Genomic DNA, 19,311 nt, shown 5'->3' with positions numbered 1-19,311 from the left:
CCTGACACATAAAAAGCATGGAAATATGTGAATTCACCAGCATTTCACTGATGTTAGCATAATGGTGAAAGGAAAGCCCCAACCACGCCTTCCTAATGTGGGAGGCAACCAATAAGACCACTCCCTCCACAATCATGACCAATAAGATCATGCTCATCACCATCTAACAGGATACCAGTCATTAAATTATTAAGAACCTTATGTTAACGACTAATTCGGATTCAGTAATGTTCCTACATGAAGAGCAAGGATTTGGTGGAATTTAGGCAGGGTGCGTGAAGGTCTGGCTGTGAAAATGGAAAAATGTCTGTAAAATGACAAATGTGACCTTGACTTTGGGTGAAGACCTAACAGGTGATCACAGTGTATAAGTTAAATTCTGAACAATCATGTAAAAGGACTATTCATGCTTTGCTATGGCTTTGCTATTCATTGAAGGTTGTATTTAACTAACTTTAAAACCTCATAACGACCAGATTTTTCTATTATGTACTGATCCTTAAACCCTTGGAAAAGAGGGTGTGTTTTCTTTTTATCGTGACTCAGAATCTGGGCAAAGTCAATTTACAAATACGATTTAATTGGTTTCACTGATATGCTATCAGGAACCAAAAGGTTTGGGAACTGGAAGCCCCAGCTCAGCACTTCTGCGGCCAGCAGAAATCAAAGCAAAGTCATAAAGTTTAACTGAGATGGTTTCAGTGAATAAGTGAGCAACACAGAGTACCTGGAACACACTGTACCCTTGAAGAGACAACAATATCTTTAACTTCTCTAATAAAATGTAAAAAAAAAACGATTGCCCTTTAACCAAAGGACTTTGATGTTCCTCACAAAATCAACATGTGCACTTCCTGTTCTTTGGAATCTGCAGTGAGGAGGAAGGCTTGGCTCACCGGCTGGCCTGTGGGGGTTGTTGGAAGTGTTTCTAGTACACTTATGACTCTTTGTAGCTACTCAACCATGTTTAGTAAAGGTGGTGGTAGTGCTGGTTTTGGTGGCAGTTGTAAAAGTACAAAGAAACAAAGAGCGAAGGGGAGGGGGAAAAATGGAAAATCTAAGAAATTAGCAACACTTTGCCCATTAATATACTCTGTGCTCTTGAACAAAATGGTCTCTAACCTCTCAGCAAATTATTAGAAAAATGTCCTAATATGTTACTTTTTTATTTGTGACACATAGCTTGTACCAAACTAAGGACTGTAGAAAGGTGGAAATGAATCACAGGTCCTATATCTGCTGAAGCTTCAGGGAAATCCCCCCCCCCCCCACCCCCATCCTGAATCAGTATTTTTACTGCTAACAAAACAGAGAAACCTACGAGAAAAGTGTTTACAAAAGACACTAACATGCAGGCAGCCTCAGTGTACAACAGACGTTCTTTATTGTGACACACACTGATAAATATATATTTATATTAATAATGTAAGATTGCATAAGATGGTAATGAAAAACGCACATCCTCCAAGCCTATGTCATGTTGGCTCAGTAGTATGTCTCTAGCTCCACCCAACCTAGAAATCAAATGAGACACAATTAGTGTGATGTTTCATGTCAAATGTGGTAAATGGACTGGTTCTTGTATAGCGCTTTTCTACTCTTCTGAGCACTTAAAGCGCTTTACACAACTCGTGCATTCGCACACCCACAAATGTGAGAGTTTAGATACTTCCTTTTGTCTTTTACAGATCCAACGAAAAATTCTAATAAAAATTATAGAGTGGCCAACTTATCTAATTTTTATCTGTCTTTACTTTATTTTGCTTATGTTTACTGACAGTTATTGGGGAAAAAATTGACTTGACTGGGGATTATAAAGAAGATAAACTGCAGCCATGATTTTGGTGATGATGCTATTAGGAGCTCTACCCTTCAGGGACATGTGAGGGTGTGTCAGTTTGGTCTCAGGGTTGCTTATGAGAGGATATCATGAGCGAGGCCATTAATATTCACCCTGGGATGAAGTCATATGACCCTAGAAGAGCTAGAGGTTTGTGTATTTGGGTTTTATATTATTAGATTTACATCCTGTACAATTCTGAACTGAAGTCTGATCATCAGGACACAGTTTATTTTCATTTCTTGGAATAATCAACATTTTTCACCTTTCACTCTTAATACTTTTTGCTGTTCTGGTGTTCAGTTTGTGGTTTCTCAAACCCTTTAGATAAAATGTAAAAAAAAGTATGACCTTTGCATTCCCCTACACTAATATTTAAAATGCAGAGTTTACAGGCAAAAATGTGTCCTACGTGTGTCAGAAAGTAAAACAAAGAGCTGGGAAGGTCTTACCTCCTGGGGTGCGTCTGAGGATATATTTTCTGACTTCATCATAGATGAAGATGAGGAAGGAGTAGGGAACGGAACAGAACCACCACATTGGCCTAAGGTAAGGATGGACAGACAAAGATTCAATTTCAAATGACAAAAAAAAAAACCCACACAAAAGCTTGCTTCTCAACATCTTGGAAATTCTTATGTCAGGTTCTGTAAAAGCACATGAAAAGCTTTGATGGTGAACATTATGCTGTAGACAACCAGATGTTAAAATGAATTTATGAGGTGAGGAAGCAAAACGACGCATCTAAAAAATCTAAAAACAGAAGGTACTCACTGCTACAGGTCAGTAAGAACAGACTAGAGACCAAATGATATATCAGTGGGGTCGATATATCAGCTTAAATAACAGTATCAGGATATATAACAGTTGATTAAAAAAAAAAGTAAGGAAGACATGGGGAGAAAAAAGCCTTCAGTCATTTTATGACCATTGATGTTGCAAGTTTGCCTACCAGAGGGCACTCTGCAACTTCCCTGTTGGCAACACATATTTGAAACGGCACAAACACAAAACCCAGCTAACCCGAACAAAGTTGGACAGAGCACAAACAAGCAATCCACGACAAAGAAAGACTGTTTTAAAACCTCATTGTCACATCAAGGACTCATATATAACTACATATAACAAATAACAGGGAAAGCTGTTCATATTTTCTGTCTGAAAGAAAAAAATTGGCCAGTATCAGTTCTGAAATCACCAAATATTTGTGTCAGTATTGATCTTAAAATTCCTGTTACTGGTCACGTCTAGAAGAGACCATACGGACATGATCCCTTTCAATGTCATAATGCACACATAGAAAACTTATGATATACTGCACAACATTTAAAGAACATCCACAGGAAAAGTAAACAAATTAATGCAAATGTTTTATGGTCCTCTTGGATATTCTTTGGCAAGATTGTATGAATTTCTGAGCCGATGAGCCTAAAAGTGTCTTAACTTTTTTCTTTTTAGAGGAGAGCAACCCATATCGCAGCTTGTGCGCTTTACTACAAAGTGGAAATGACAGTAATAAACATATTTTATTTTATATTAACAACGCTAAAACTCCATTTAACAAAATACAAGGACATGATCGTCTTTGCATAAATGAAGATGGCAAACTAGGCAGCCACAAAAACATGGGTGAAATAGCAAAACTTTGCAATATGAATATATTTGTATTTGTATTTTTACTCAGTTGTATATAGTATTTGTATTTGTATTCTATTTTTATCTTATTGTATATTTATTTTATTTTATTCTACTGTATATAGTATTTTATTTTATTCTATTCTGTACAGTTGTGTACTGTATTTATTCTTATTGTATTCTAATTTTTGCCTCATAACTTTTGCACTGTCCACTTCCTGCTGTGACAAAACAAATTTCCCACGTGTGGGACTAATAAAGGTTATCTTATCTTATCTTATCTTATATAGCGATTTCTCTAAAGTAGCCAAATAATGCTGAGTGTTTTGGTTCATTTGTATAATTACAGTGTAGAAAATTATAGTGTAAACCTATCAGATTGTTTTTACTCACTTCATAGGGTACATTCTGATGGCAATGTCCATGCCTGGGCAGTATGACAGGAAGGCAGCCAGAGCCATCTCCTCAAAGATGCCAAAGATGAGAACGTAGTTCCTGTGAAATAAATAAATGTAAGAATCAATAAAACAGCAGAGACTAATCTCGTTAAAACTGGACTTATTTGCCGGTTTATTTGGAAAATGGCGGTTCCAAAGTCTGTTGTTATTGGAGATCTCATGTATATCTGTGCATACATACTTCATTCCTTGTTTCACAATGGAGTTGGTCCTGGTTTTACAGATGAGCAGATCGGCCACCTGGACGATCACAATACTTGTGAAGAAAGCTGTGTGGCAGGTAAACTCGACGATCTTTCTGCGCTCGTACGTCTGGGGGACAAAAGCTAAATTAACACTGAATCACTGAAACACACACGTTTTACAATTCTCACAGTCTGGAGTAAAGTTAGTAACATTACTGTGACTGACCCACTCCTGTCCATAGCTGTCTTCCAGGTCATTTAGATATCTGTTATCCCAGAACACTCTGATTCCCACCAGATCTTTGGGGAGGAATCCATTCTCAGACAGGATGACAAAATAAGTGAAAAAGCCACCTAAGGCCTGCATCATACCTAAAAGAAGCAAAAACATCAAAGAATGCTTATCAGACAGGGTTTCAACTTTTACTAATGACAAATATAAATAACAACTGTGGCTGCCTCTTCATAAAGAAAGCAGTAGCAAATATGACATGTCAATGTAATACTCTGCAAATCCATGGTGAATGAAAATTAAACACATTAATTGTTTGAAACAATGCCGCACGTTTAACCTATTAACAAATTAAATAATGGTCAGATTTGCCTGAAAAAAACTGACGGATTCCGTTTTTAATGCCTGCAAACAAAAAATCTTTCAATTTAATAAAGTAATATGCATTTAAATTAATGATTGCATTCAATCTATAAGCAATAACTTCCTCACCAAATGACGGTACCCATTTTGGATATGATATTTAAAGGTGTTTTAGTGTCTGCAGTATAAACAAAATCCAGCAGGGGGCAGTAGAGGAAGGCTTAAAACAGCACAAAAGTATTAAAAACAGATTTGATATAGCTAAAGGTTAAACAGTGAACGATGTGTTACCAATTTGCCCATAGGCCATACTGATGAGTCTCTCATTCACCAGCTTGTCTGTTTGGGCATTTCTAGGCTGCCTCTTCATGATGTCACTTTCAGCTTGTTCATAGGCCAGGGAGATGGCAGGGACCTGTCATGGCACAAGAAAAGAAAAAGAAAAAACAAATTATCCACCCATAAATGCATTATCTTCCGCTTGAGCTTCTGTGTAGAACAGATTCGGTAAGCTGGAGAGGAAATGCCCCCTCATTAACAAAGAGATCTTCTTTTAGCCTGCAAAAAGAGATTGTTGATCTAAGAAAAACCCAGGACATCTTCCTATCCATCTCTGATCAAGGAAAACAGCAAAAATCGCAGTTTTCTTTTCAGCACTGTACCCAACTTACTTAAGTATAAATAACTTTATTAATTTCTTCATAAGTAATATTTGAACTATTTAAAAAACAACATTTAATAACAATGTCACAAACATATCATTACTCACAGTAAGCTTTAATACTACTGATATTTATTTAGATTCTCTCCCTACGATTGATCTGGTTAAGGTAATAATTAGTACTTCTAAATAGTCAGTGTAGACCACATTACACCACAGAAACAGCTTCAGTGATACTGCTGGTATTAAAGGTACTGTGCTACAGTAGTTTGAATCCTTTCCATCCAATGGACTACAGTTTCTTCATGTAAGATGGAGAGTCCTCTTCTCACACTAAGGTTAATTATGGAGTTCCACAGGGTTCCCTGCTAGGACCAATTCTGTTTACATTATACATGCTTCCCTTTTACATTGACTTTTACTGCTATGTGGATAATACCAAACTTTATTTATCTAAGAGGCCAGATAACACAACAATTAGTTAAACGTGTTTAACAGAATGTGCTAAAGCTAAAACAGCGTGGATGATTCTTCCTTCTAAAATCATTGTTTTTGTGACTGTTGTTGTGATTTTGTTCTACATAGATTGAATTAAACTGAATTGAACAGAATCAGGCAAAATCTCACCATGTCAGTTCCCAGGTCAATACAGAGGATGGTGACAGTTCCCAGGGCAAGAGGGATGTCAAAAAGCACGAAGAAGAGGAATGGCGACATCTCTGGGATTTTACTGGTCAGAGTGTAGGCGATGGACTTCTTCAAGTTATCAAAGATCAGACGGCCTGAAAAAGGAATTCAGCAGCTGCTGCGAAGCTTTGTATTTTATGGAATTTTACTTTTTTTCCAAGTCTTGATATAGATGTTACCTTCTTCCACTCCAGTTAAAATGGAGGCAAAGTTATCGTCTAGCAGGATCATGTCAGCAGCCTGTTTGGAGACATCAGATCCAGCGATGCCCATGGCAACACCGATGTCAGCTTTCTTCAGAGCTGGAGAGTCGTTCACACCATCACCTGTCACGGCCACAATGGCTCCCTGGAAGAAAGCATTTTTTTATATACATTTTAAACAAAACAATGTTGAAACTGTGTGTGTGAGAATCCCCACTCCCGCCACCCCTGATGCTCACCTGTCTCTGGCATCCTTCCACGATGATCAGTTTCTGCTGAGGGGAGGTCCTGGCAAATACAATTTCAGTGTGGTGCTTCAGCACATCATCAAGCTGCTCTGGGGTCATTTCTTTCAGCTCACTACCATGGATGACGCAGGCCTTAGCTTCCCTGTAGATTAGATTGCAGTAGTGTTAGTACAGAGGTGTTTCGCAGATTTTTTTTTTTGTGCAATTCTGCATGCTTTTTTTTTCTTTTTTCTTTTTTAATGCGCATTGTATTCTGCGTCCTGATTGGCTGTAGACCATTTTCAATCAACCTCGTGCAGTGTCTCCTGCACAGTACAGATTGCGTTCAACTTGTCAAATTTACATAAATCTTCGCTTGCAGTGTGACTCTGAAGTGCTGCACTGTATGTTTGTAAGTTTTCTCCCCAACAAACACAACAATGTCGACGAAGCATCATCACCTGCGGGTGCCTTCAGTTTCATTCTATAATACTGCACTTATTTTTCTACAAGGTTTGAACTTTGAGAGTATTTAAACAAGAGAGAAAAGTGTAAAAATCTTGATGCCTGTCTGAAAAAAGTGTGTAGTTAGGGGTTTTACAGCCTTAAAACATTTATAATAATTGCAAAAAATAGACTTGGCTACTTCGCGGATTTCACTTATCGCAGGTTATTTTTAGAACGTAACTCCCACAATAAATGAGGGACAACTGGATGACAGTAGTGTGGCTCAGGAGGTAGAGGAGTTCATTCGCTAATTGGAAGGTTGCTGGCTCGTGTGTCAATGTGCATGAATAAATGGATAAATGTTGCATGTTGTACAAAGTACTTCAAGTACTCAAATAGAGCAGGAAAGCACTATATAAGAATCATCTATTAACGAACAGCAGCTGTAGTCCAACATCCTGTGTCCAAGCACAGACTATGTTAAGGATATTAGAAAAAGATAATGATGGGGGAAAGAAAATAACATCAGCCTCAGCAAAAGTTGATGATGGAACATTCAGCAAAAAGCTACATTTACAACATATTCTACTTGTTGTCTTCCCGTTGCAGATAATGAATCACATGTGTTGCATTTATTAGGTATTATTTGCACTTGAGTTACGAAGATGACTACTGATTCAGGATTATAGTATAGTATAGTCTTGTACTGCTGATGAAGAAACAGGAAAGCCAGTAGCTAAGAACCATATCAAGATTATTTTTTCTTGCACAAATTAATGGTAAAAGCCTTTTAGGCTCTGCAGATGTCAAAACCTTCATTAGCCAAACTTGATTTAATTTGAACAGCTGCCTCTTATGCTCACAAAATGTTCAAAGCTAGCTAAATAAATCTTGATAAGAAAACTAACCTAGGGTTGACCTCTGAAACTGGAATATTTAAGCGGGCAGCAATGTCTTCAACAGTCTCATTGCCTTCTGAGATGATACCCACACCTCTAGCAATAGCCTTGGCTGTAATTGGATGGTCACCTGTGACCATGATGACCTGAGAAAGAAAAGATAAGAAAAATATTTAACTTGAAGTTTTGACCACAGTTTGAAAAAAGAGAAAGTTTAAAATCTGTTGTTTCAAAAAAGTTAGCATACCTTGATTCCAGCACTCCTGCATTTACTCACAGCATCGGGCACAGCAGCACGAGGAGGGTCAATCATGGACATGAGGCCAATAAAGCACAGGTTTTCAGTGGGGAAGTTCACATCATCAGTGTCAAAAGCAAAGCCTTCTGGGAACTGGTCATCAGAGAGGTTATAGTGGCAGAAACCTGAAAAAGACACACAGAAAGTACTTGTTAGATTAAATTTTCTCCAGTAAACAAACAGTTCATAAATGCTGATATAAAAAGAAGTGAAGCTGTACCCAAAACTCTCTCTCCAAGGCCTCCCAACTCAAGATAAGCACTATTAAAAGAATCTTTCAGCTGAGCGTCCAGAGGCTGCTCTTTGCCCTGGATCACGATGGTGGAGCAGCGGTCCAAAATCCTCTCTGGAGCTCCTTTCATCACCAGCAAATGCTTGGTTTCGCCAGGGGTGTTGTTTTTATGGATGGAGAGCTGTGGGGCAACAGAAAGCTTTGATTTAAACGCAAAGTTTTCAGGTCTCAAAAATTAGGCCCTCATTAGGCGTTCTACATTTGCAAGGGTAATCTTGAGTGTGACTTGAATTTCACCATCTAGCAGTGAGTGCAAGCATTGGTGGAGATGTCACTGTGCCTGCCGATTATTTGTGACCACATAGAATTGTTCATGGAGACTTTACATTGCAATGTCCCAAGTATATATGTGAACCAGGCACTGCACTTCAAAGAAGTATACTACTGTGCATTTCCACAACAACATACCGTCAAGGTTTATTGCCTTAAACTGTACTCCTGCCAGCAAAGGATGACTCCACTGATAACAACAAGAAGTCAGACTGTATAGGTATTTTTGAGAAAATTGGCTTACTGGACTTTTGATTTAAACACAAAGCTTTGAAACAGAAGTTCACAAACCAAAGCATGTACAATGTATTTTTGAGATTTGTCACTCTGTATGGATGATTTACCTGGTATTTGTTTGTGGAATTAAAGGGGATCTCAGCAATTTTGGGGTATTTTTCTCTCATGTCACTAACAGATCCACAGCACAGCTCGATACACTTCAGCAAGGCAGCTTCTGATGCATCACCAGCCACATGTCTCTGTGGATTTTTAGAAAAAGACAGAGTTGGTAAAATGGATTCATAAGTTACATCCTATGCCTTATTTAAAATACCAAAGCTTTTACTTGCCAACCACAAGAGCCTTAAGAAATGAAAGTTTATCACCTTCAAAACAGGAACTTTGTTCTGTTCAGCCAGGAAGACGGCCCGGTTGCAGAGTCCGGCGATTCTGGACAGAGCAGCCCAGGTGGCAGAGCTCCTGTCAAAAGAGGTACCGCTCTGGTTCTCAGTGGTGTCGGCCTCATGGATCTGGTTGTCAAACCACATGTGGGCCACGGTCATTCTGTTCTGGGTCAGGGTGCCGGTCTTGTCAGAGCAAATGGTGGAGGTGGAGCCCAGAGTCTCGACAGCTTCCAAGTTCTTCACCAGGCAGTTCTTCTTGGCCATACGCTTAGCAGTCAGAGTCAGACACACCTACAGACAAAACGTAAGTTTTCAAAACTATGACAACTGCAGACAGTAAGACATAAGCTATCTGCAGAGAATGTCATTTGACACCAAAACTCACAGTGACAGTAGCCAAGAGACCTTCTGGCACGTTGGCGACAATGATACCAATGAGGAAGATAATACCCTCCAGCCAGTTATATCCAAGGATGACGGAGAGGATGAAGAAAGAAACACCCAAGAACACGGCCACTCCAGTGATGATGTGGATAAAATGTTCGATCTCAATGGCAATGGGAGTTTTTCCAGCTTCAAGACTGGAAGCCAGGGTGGCGATACGGCCCATGATAGTATTATCTCCAGTGTTGATGACGATTCCTCTGGCTGTGCCTGAAAATTGAAGAGACACAGAGTCCACAGAACAATGGATGATTTCATTCTTCCTTGTTATCCTTCTTATTTTGTGGATTACCAGCAAGCATCACTAAACTACTGTTTCATCAAATAAAAACCACACTCAAATTGTCAACCACAAGCTGTTCATACTCTACCTTCTACACAGTTGGTGGAGAAGAAAGCAATGTTCCTGGTTTCCAGTGGGTTTTCATTGGAAAATTCTGGAGAACGAGTCTGGGGCTCTGATTCACCCGTCAGGGAGGAGTTGTCCACCTGAGAGATAACAAACAAAATCAAACGAAGATCAGTGAGGGGATCAGTGACATGAAAACACAGAATTAAATATTTTTGTAAAAAATAATAATAATAAACTTAAGAAACAAATGGGAACAGTTTATGATATGATCAAAGAAAAGCTACTTAGAATGAAGACCACCACATCCAATCAACATAGCTAGTAACTTCTCAGATTTACTAGTGGGATACATAAAAATGTTGAACAGTTGAGCAATCAGCTTGCATGCACAAGATTAGCTAATCTAAATGGACTGAGGGCTGAGCTTGACTCTGTCGCCGGCCATAACTAAACTATGTCTAAAACTAACTAAACATCACAGCATGTCTTCTTCTCATTTAAATAAATAAATAAATAATAGTAGATATCAAACACATGCTCTACAAAAATGTTTGCTGGCATAAAGAGTATTTGAGATACAGACCTTGCAGCCGTGAGCAGAGATGATTCTCAGATCAGCAGGGATCCGGTCTCCTCCTTTCACCTCCACTAAATCTCCAAGCACCACCTCCTCAGTGTTGATGCTTTTCTTCTCTCCGTCACGGATAACCAGGGCTTGCTATGAAATCAAAGATTTTAGGAATTTTTGATTAACCCGGTTTGAATTTAATGCCAACACCAAAATTTCAGATGATAAAATGTATCATCAGTGCAGAACTTTTCCCTTAAGACTGTGCAAAAAATACTGCAGTTTCTTAATTCATATAAGCTGTAAATATGTTGAATTTACATTAGTTTTCCTTTCAGTGTCTCACCTGTGGGACCATGTTCTTAAAGGAATCCATAATCCTGGAGCTCTTGGCCTCTTGGTAGTAGGAGAAGCAAGCCGTGATCATGACCACAACAGAAAGGACAATACCTAGGTACAACTACATGAAGAGACACGAGAGAGTTAGGTGATCCTTAATGGCGACTTATGTTGTGATTTGGCGCTATATAAATAAAATTGAATTGAATTGAATTGAATTAATGGTCACAATAACAATTTAGATAAAGACTCGCTTACGTTATCACTTGCAGGTTCATCTTCTGAGGCAGCCTGGATACTATAAGCCACAAAGCAGAGGAAGGCACCAATCCACAGCAGCATGCAGAAACCACCAAACAGCTGGAAACCAGGGGAAATAACATTTAACCTTTGGTGGTTGTACTTACTTTTTTTTGCATTTATAATGTGTGAGTTAAAACACAGGTTTGTGGTTTTCATGGTGAGGATGTTGGACTCCTACCTGTTTGCAGAACTTGACCCATTCGGGTGTTGTGGGAGGAGGTGTGAGGGCGTTGGGGCCATCTCGGGCCAGGATCTCTTTTGCTCTGGAGGAGGAGAGACCCTAAAAACAGTGTCTCAGTTACCCCAGAAGTTCAAAAGACTTGTCTGTACATGTGTAGTACAGTATAGTTACATCCTACAACAGTAATATTGTAGTATATTTACTGGTTCCTGTCACCCTCTTAATTTTGCCTTTCCAATGCCGTTTTTTTACTTGGCACAGCAGTGGCAAGGCAGTGGTATTTTCTCTGTAATTTTACAATTTTATGCACAAAATGAGCTAATGTTAAATTTGATGTTTGCTACAGGCCACACAAAAGCTGTCAAGGCAACAAATGACTGAAAAAACAAGAAAGTTCAAAAAGATTAAGCCTGGAGAACATATAGCAAATTATTAAGTTATTATTATTTGATTGCTTTTTAGTTGTTTAACATGCTTACCTATAAAAGAGATGTGAAAAAAATAGTGGCTCGTGTGGATTAAAAGTCTTTTAGTTTTCATTTTGTTCAAATTTGAAGAATTTGGTTTGTAAAACTAGACCAATAAAACAGAACTCCGTAACTAGATACTGCTCATAGTGGGTGAGAAACTGAGATCTTGAACATTTTATATGCTATTATTTGCATGCACACCATGATGTTTTTCAAGACTACCTGATCTTTCCTGGCCTCTGCCCTTACCATCTCAAACACTCACAAAAACAAAGACACATATTCGGAGTCCTCACCATGACTAGGTCGGTTCCATATTTTCTGTGAATCTCGTCCACGCTTAATTTGTGATCATCCTAAGGAGAGTGTGGGAGAGAAAAAGACGAAAATGTCATTTGAGGCTTAAAAAACATCCCTGTAAATTCCTCCAGAAGGACACAGGGGACAAAATGCATCTGCACTTTACACATTGCTCCATACAGAGTCATTTTAAGATAAGAATCTTTTTGTGTTTGAACACGGATTTTCACATGTTATAAACTCTTTATACTATATTGGCATACTTAAATTGTGCCAATCAAACACTTACATGAAAGATTATCCCAGAGTGGCTTCACATAATTTACGTACTCACCAGGTCAACTTCTTTTTTCAGGTCCTCCGTATCCCTATTTTTTCTACCCTTCTTGCTCCTCTTCTCTTCGTGGTCTGCGGTTGCCGCCAGTTTGTAATCATCTTTCATTTTCTGTTATGAACAAAGTGTCACAAAAGGGAGTTCTGAATACGACTAAAATTGAAGGTGATTTTAAAGCAGAAAGTTGCATGAAACTAAATTATTAATTATTGTCAACAATTAAAGAATAATATATTGTTAACTGATATGCTGTTAAATATTAGAACAGCAAATTCAAATTCAAATAGATCATTTTAGAATATGTTTTAAGTTTCTAAAGCTGTAAAGAAATTAATGTATGTTTTCACAGTGTCACAAAATAGGGTTTTAAATAAAACTGATACAACATGAAACATGCTGGAAAGTTGCCTTTCAGATTTTACATAATGAAGTAAATGTGTCATTGTTTATATAATTTCGAAAAATGTCTCTTCACAGTTGATAAAGAAGTAAAAAAAAAAAGAAAGAAATTTAACAGAGATGTAAGCTAATGTGTAAGTAAGCGGCAAGAATATTCAACCCTGAGCAATCCAAAACTGTCGAGCTCAGTCCAAACTTACTGTCACTCCCATGGTTGCAGTGCAGTCTGACAGCAGTCAGTTCAGTTAATCAGTCTAACCTTCCTACTCCACCTCCCTCTTTCAGTCCAGTTGTCTCCTGCGTCTTCCACTCTGCCCTGAACATAGGTGGCTTAATTTCAGCTTACTTTTATACCTGTGGAGGAGGAGCTTAGAGGAAGGAAGCGTGGAGGTTAAACTCAATAGGTCATGGGTTGGGGGAGGTATTATGATTAAACTCCTCCAACACTCAAATCTTTTGCTTCAGTCACTGCCAAGGGTACCCGTCAGCTGTGTCCAGAAGCCCAACAGCTAACCACACTTGGTTGGACTCCTTCAGCTTGATGGCTCCCTTCAGCTTTGGTGCCACTACTCAGTGCAGATATCTCGGCAATAGAGCTACCACAATTGATCAGTCAACTTCGATAACCCTTCATCCTTGTCATCCTTGCGTTGCTGGAAGGGGAAGTTAAAGATCTAACAAACAAGGATCCTCTGCCAGACATGCACAATGAACCCTCCCTATACATTTGGGCACAGCAAACCTCACTGCGAATCTGGTCATACAATTACAAAACCAATCATCAGCGACCTAGCGTGTTCTAGGTGCCTTGATGAACACAGCTATGCTCGAAAATTGACCCTGATATCCCTCATCAAACCAAGATGTTCTCTTCCTGTTCGCAAAGAAAGGGCTGCCCTTGATGTCTGACTGGTCGGAGTACATGGAGTTACAGGATATGTTTGCTGTAAACGTGTGAATCAATGTAAGCATGTTATCATCTCATTAAGCAAGGTTAGGATGGGTGTAAAGATAGAAAGAAAGAAACGGCAAAGAAGAGATATACTGTCAAACAAAAAAAGGGTGAGGGAGAAAACCTAGAAAAGAAACACGGAAACTGTCTGAAATAAATGTGAGAGAAGAGATGAAGGAGAGGGTTATTTGCCATTTGCCTTGGGAAACCCCATGAGGCAAAAATATATCTCTAATTGATTAGGATTTTTCACCATTTATGGAAGGAACAGGTTTTTAGAAATGAAAAAAAAAAAGAAAAAAATTACAACTTGTAATCTTGTAAAATTCATAAATCTTTAAGGGGTAGTTTTGTCAACAAAGACCTAGCATGTAATTAAAAAACACTTTTGACCCTGATGTCCCTCATCAAATCAATGTATCCTCTTCTTGTTTAGGAAGGAAGGGCTGTCCTTGAAGTTTTTATGGGTGCAGAGCAGGGAGTTGCTGGATATGTTTGCTGTAAACGTATAACTTTGTGTTATCAACCCACAGAGCAAAGTGAGGATCGTTGTGAAGATGCAAAGAATGGAGCGACAAAGATGAGGTAAAATGTAAAACAAAAGGCGCAGGAGGAAAATATGGAAACTGTCTAAAATAAATATGAGAGAAAGGTAAATGATGAATGAGATGGTTCAAATTTAAGTACGAGGTCCAAAGCACACTTCTGTACATATTAATATATATTAGAAAAACACAAAATGGTTCAGTCCATCCCACGCTTGACTCACTTTTATAGCACAACTGATTTATTCTGCCTAGGCGAGCGCTAATGCACACTGTGAGTCATGTCTTTCTACAAGAAAGCAAAATCAAATAATTACAAGAAAGAAAAGAGAGGGGCAGAAAGCAGTTCCTAAGAAACGCTGTTTCCAAAGAAAGGTGAGCTGAGCACAACAAGCATTTTACGATGTTAACCCAGAGAGTTTGAAAAAGTAGGAGATCTTACTTTACTTGAATTGACACACAGTGAGCTCATATACTGCCAACAGCAGCTATTCTCAGCAGTCTTTTATTTCGATGCGAGTATCAACGAGAATCTTGGCAGTATTAACGCCTGTTCAATTTGGGGGGGTTTCTTTCTTTTTTAAATTGTAAGATAAAGACCCTACAATAATAGACAGGAGCAACATCAAGAAGCCCCTTTTCAGCACTTTGTTTTTTCAGGATTTATATGTTGGACCAATGAGTTTGTGAGGTAAGAAAGCCACGTGGAAGTTGATAAAATAGCATTTTTAACATCACTGTGATTTTTTTCTTCTGTAAAAATGTAATGTTGCTAAGTGTCAATGAAATACGCCTCCATACACAGGCACATAAACATTTTCAGGCTCACTTCTATGCTTATGTTTGTTAACTGAGGAAAACTGACAGAGATTGTAATGCATTTTGACTGGACCAAGATATGGTATTTACTGTTTTGTTTTGTTTTTTAAAATCCAGCTAAGCTTGGATACTTATTTAATATTTCAAAATTTCAGTCATCTGTATTATTATATAATTTTGTATGTTTTGCCTGATGATCTAGTTTGATCCCTGCCGTAGCACCACATGGGTTGAAAAAGGTATGAGGCTGTGAGTATGGAAAATGAAGATTATTCTGAGGTTACTGCAGATAAACATTTATTATTTGTGAATAAATCACATATCTAGTGACGTCTTCTGGTGTTTATTGAGGAGTATTGTAGCCTAAGCATTGCAATTTAACATCCTATCCAACACTTCCCGCCCCCCATCCCCCATCCCCCATCCCCCGCCCCCACTCCAACTCAACAACCTGATCATAAAGGAAGGACTGTCCTTGATGTACGGCGGAGCTGGATATGTTTGCTGTAAACGAGCAACCGTGTGTTGTCACCCCATTAAGCTAAGTGAGGAGGGGTATAAAGATGCAAAGAGAGAGAGAGAACAAAGTGAGTGCATCATATAAAACTAAAGAGGCAGGAGAAAAACATGGAAAATCTCGGAAATTAATGTAACAAATGTAAAAATAAATAAATAAATAAATAAATAAAATAATAAAAAGATGTAAATGACAGTACACATCATTTCCATTTAAAGAGCATTACTGTTTAACTTTTATAAATATACTTGTAGTATAAATGTCTATGATGCTATGGGTATTTTGAAGACACAATCATGGGCGATCCTGGCTCAAAGAGTTGGCAGTTCGTCCCCTAACCGGAAGGTGGCCGGTTCAAGCCCCGGCTCGGACAGTCTCGGTCGTTGTGTCCTTGGGCAAGACACTTCACCTACCGCCTACTGGTGATGGCCAGAGGGACTGATGGCACGATATGGCAGCCTTGCTTCTGTCAGTCTGCCCCAGGGCAGCTGCGACTACAACTGTAGCTGTCTCCACCAGTGTGGGAGTGAATGAATAGTGGAATTGTAAAGCACTTTGAGGGCCCCAAAAAGCACTATATAAATGCATTATTATATTTCCCTGTTCCCTAGCACAATAATGACATTATTTAAATCAGTTGTGTGACTGAATTTTGATTTAACCAAAGTGTGCTGAGAAAAGTTTGAATGTGAGATATAATGCTTTTAATCTTCTTAATTAATTTTTTTTACATTTAACATCACATTTTTTTTAAATAGAGTAATTGTGCAGTAAGGTCAACATATCACTTTATCTCAGAACTGGACAAGTAAGTAGAATTTATTTTTCTTAGCACTCTAGACACTGGCAACAGCAGCAAAGAGACCCTTTCGGTTCTGTTTCATTTATTGCTATAGTAAACAGTGACAAACAGACAAACTGAAAAGTTTCAGATTTGGAAACACACCATTTAGCAGTGAGTCATTCCCGTCAACTTCCTTTCAACAGTCGTGCAGTGTTTAGGTAATTTGAGTCAGGACTTTAAGACTGGATAGCGGTGTTTGTTCGGAAAACGTTTCTCAAAAAAAGCCATGCTAGTAACTGCCCTTCACACTAATACTGCCTTTATTTCCCTGAAAGAATGAAACCATCACTGCTCACTGCCTGCATTAAAAGATCACTTCTAAAAAAATTCCCAGGTGGTGCAGTGCTTAGCACTATCACCTTACAGCAGGAAAATTGGGCTTTGGTGTGGATCAGTTGATTTCATGGTTTACAAATAAAACGTAGGCTTTTTAATGGGCAGTAATAACAAACATTTTAATATTTTTTTCGTTTGGTTTTTAGTGAAGTTGTATTCACTCTATGCACGTTTTTTCTTTTAGATTGAAGGACCCCCCGGCAATAAATGCTTACATAGAGTAAAACTGGTTTCCTTGATTTCAAACTACGTTGACTGACATCCTGTTAAGGGCCCCTCGGTCTTATTCAATTTTCTTCAACTAATAAGAATGAAACCCAATCTCAGGGCAAACATAAGGACAGTGCTTTTGATTTTTAGTTCATTTAACAGCTGCAAGGAGTTCAATGTCAAAGGCATAAGTAGCCTTAAATGTACTATTGTAAGAGTCCTCCAAAGGACTATCGGAAAAAAATGAATAAACTGTTCACTAATCAGTGTTTGATGGAGTAAACCTACCTTAAAATGTCCCAAAACATGGATTTTTCATAATTGTACTTCAGAGATGTTTTGTAGTAGAGTCAGTCAGCACCATCACAATGGGATCCCAGCTCTGTGACCTGTAATCAAAGTCAAATATCTGCAATCACAGTTTTGCAAAGTTTGGGAGAAACACTTCAAATAAAGAGATAGACTAGATACTTGCTGTCAACACCAAATTCAAATATGCCACAGAAGGGGACAATTTATAGCCGCATAATTACTAGCAGTCACAGGGGGAAATAAAAATACAAAAACTGGCAAGATGGATTTGGTGACTGACTGTTCAACTTGGATTTTTCATATCTTTATATCTTTTGTTAAGGTGATGAAAGGTCATGGATCAAGTGTAGAAAGCCACTTTGTCTTTCCTGGGGGAATATCACCGCACTTCCTCAGGAATCACAAACTTGATGTGAATTTCTGTGAAATGCCAATTATTATTCTTAATTGTGAAACAATACAGTTATACAGGGAGAGAGAGAGAGAGAGAGAGAGAGAGATTGCAACGACAGTGTTTACTTAAATGGCAGTTTAGTGATAACCTCTGTGCTGCAAGACCTGGCAAATAAAGAAATCACTGAAATAGAACCTATCTGACAAACGGAAGCAGGCAAAAAGATCTCAAAAAGCAACCTGTAATCTAAAGAAACGTCTGAGAAACAAATTAATTGATGTCTATTTGCATTGAAACGATTACAAAGCCATTTCTAAGGCTTTTGGACTTCAGTGAACCACAGTTCATTATTATTATTATATATTATAATATATTATTATATTATTCATTATTCAGAAAGGTCACCTCTGAATGGCTAAAGAAAAAAAAAACTAATCAAAATGAAGGTTCTGGAATGGTCTAGTCAGTCCAGAGTCAATTCCTAATTAGCACTCAACTTATGTCTAGTGTAGAACTCTCTAATTTTAAAATTTTGCCTTATAGCATTAGGGTTATATCAACACACCATTCAGAGCGACTGATCCGATTTCTAGATATTTACAAAACAAGACAAGCGTGTATGACTTGTGCTCTTTAAATGATTTCCAAGAGTGAGTGTGTCATAGAGGAGGGATATGTGCATTACACAGAAATCTTAAAGACAAAAAAGGTGGTGACAACACAGAGTAAACAAATGAGCCATGAAAGAGAGACCTAGAAGGCACTTTTATGTTAACCACAGCATGAGAACAATGCAACAACGATCTGCATTGTTGTTGATTAATGCAAATTTACTATACAATATTTATATAGTATGTATCACACAATTTTCCTTTTATTACTTTCTTTTTTTGTGTAAATGGACTCCTCAGTGAGCTACAGCACCAAGAATGTTTGCTCAAAATACCCCTCACCAAACTATAAAACAAGAGTTAATCAACTCAACAATCAGTAGTTCCTCTTTGGCAGCTGCACTAAGTCTTTTGAAAATGTTAAACATTTGCACACCCTTCGTTCTCCTTTCAATGATTTAAGCATTAAAATGTGTTGTTAGTTTTAAAGCAAAATTAAATTTAATTAAATATCTGGATTCATCTACAGTGCTACAGTACGCATGTATTAGACTACCTGTCATTAAAACAAGAAAACACAAATATTTTAGAACCAAAAATTATATTGTTAATAGTTAGACAAATACCAAGCTGATCTAAAGATTGTAAACACAGTGCACTTGTCTGAGGAGTCAGTCATGCATAAGGTCATTCTTACCAGCAGCTGAATGACCTAATGCTTGAAAACATTTTTGGGGTTATCTTACTAATCAGCTTGTTTG

The 19,311-nt window shown here is 38.1% G+C and overlaps 1 protein-coding gene across 1 annotated transcript; it reads right to left on the bottom strand.

Moving 5' to 3' along the window:
* Nucleotides 1-1,360: 1,360 nt before the first annotated feature.
* On the bottom strand, nucleotides 1,361-13,471 carry LOC113016077 (sodium/potassium-transporting ATPase subunit alpha-1-like). Its single transcript, XM_026158605.1, has 23 exons — nucleotides 13,211-13,471; nucleotides 12,612-12,722; nucleotides 12,274-12,333; nucleotides 11,505-11,606; nucleotides 11,282-11,383; nucleotides 11,031-11,144; nucleotides 10,700-10,834; nucleotides 10,136-10,253; nucleotides 9,706-9,974; nucleotides 9,303-9,611; nucleotides 9,042-9,176; nucleotides 8,356-8,548; nucleotides 8,085-8,260; nucleotides 7,847-7,983; nucleotides 6,504-6,654; nucleotides 6,241-6,409; nucleotides 6,002-6,156; nucleotides 5,005-5,128; nucleotides 4,345-4,490; nucleotides 4,115-4,245; nucleotides 3,869-3,970; nucleotides 2,293-2,384; nucleotides 1,361-1,514 (listed from the first exon to the last, which is right to left on the bottom strand). Exons 1-23 carry the CDS (start codon nucleotides 13,220-13,222, stop codon nucleotides 1,486-1,488), a joined length of 3,072 nt encoding a protein of 1,023 aa, XP_026014390.1. The 5' UTR covers nucleotides 13,223-13,471; the 3' UTR covers nucleotides 1,361-1,485.
* Nucleotides 13,472-19,311: the final 5,840 nt, after the last annotated feature.

Source organism: Astatotilapia calliptera, chromosome 23, assembly GCF_900246225.1.
Source record: "Astatotilapia calliptera chromosome 23, fAstCal1.2, whole genome shotgun sequence".
NCBI lineage: Eukaryota > Metazoa > Chordata > Actinopteri > Cichliformes > Cichlidae > Astatotilapia > Astatotilapia calliptera.
The sequence above is the reverse complement of the archived record's forward strand: the minus strand, read 5'-3'. Positions and strand labels throughout refer to the sequence as shown.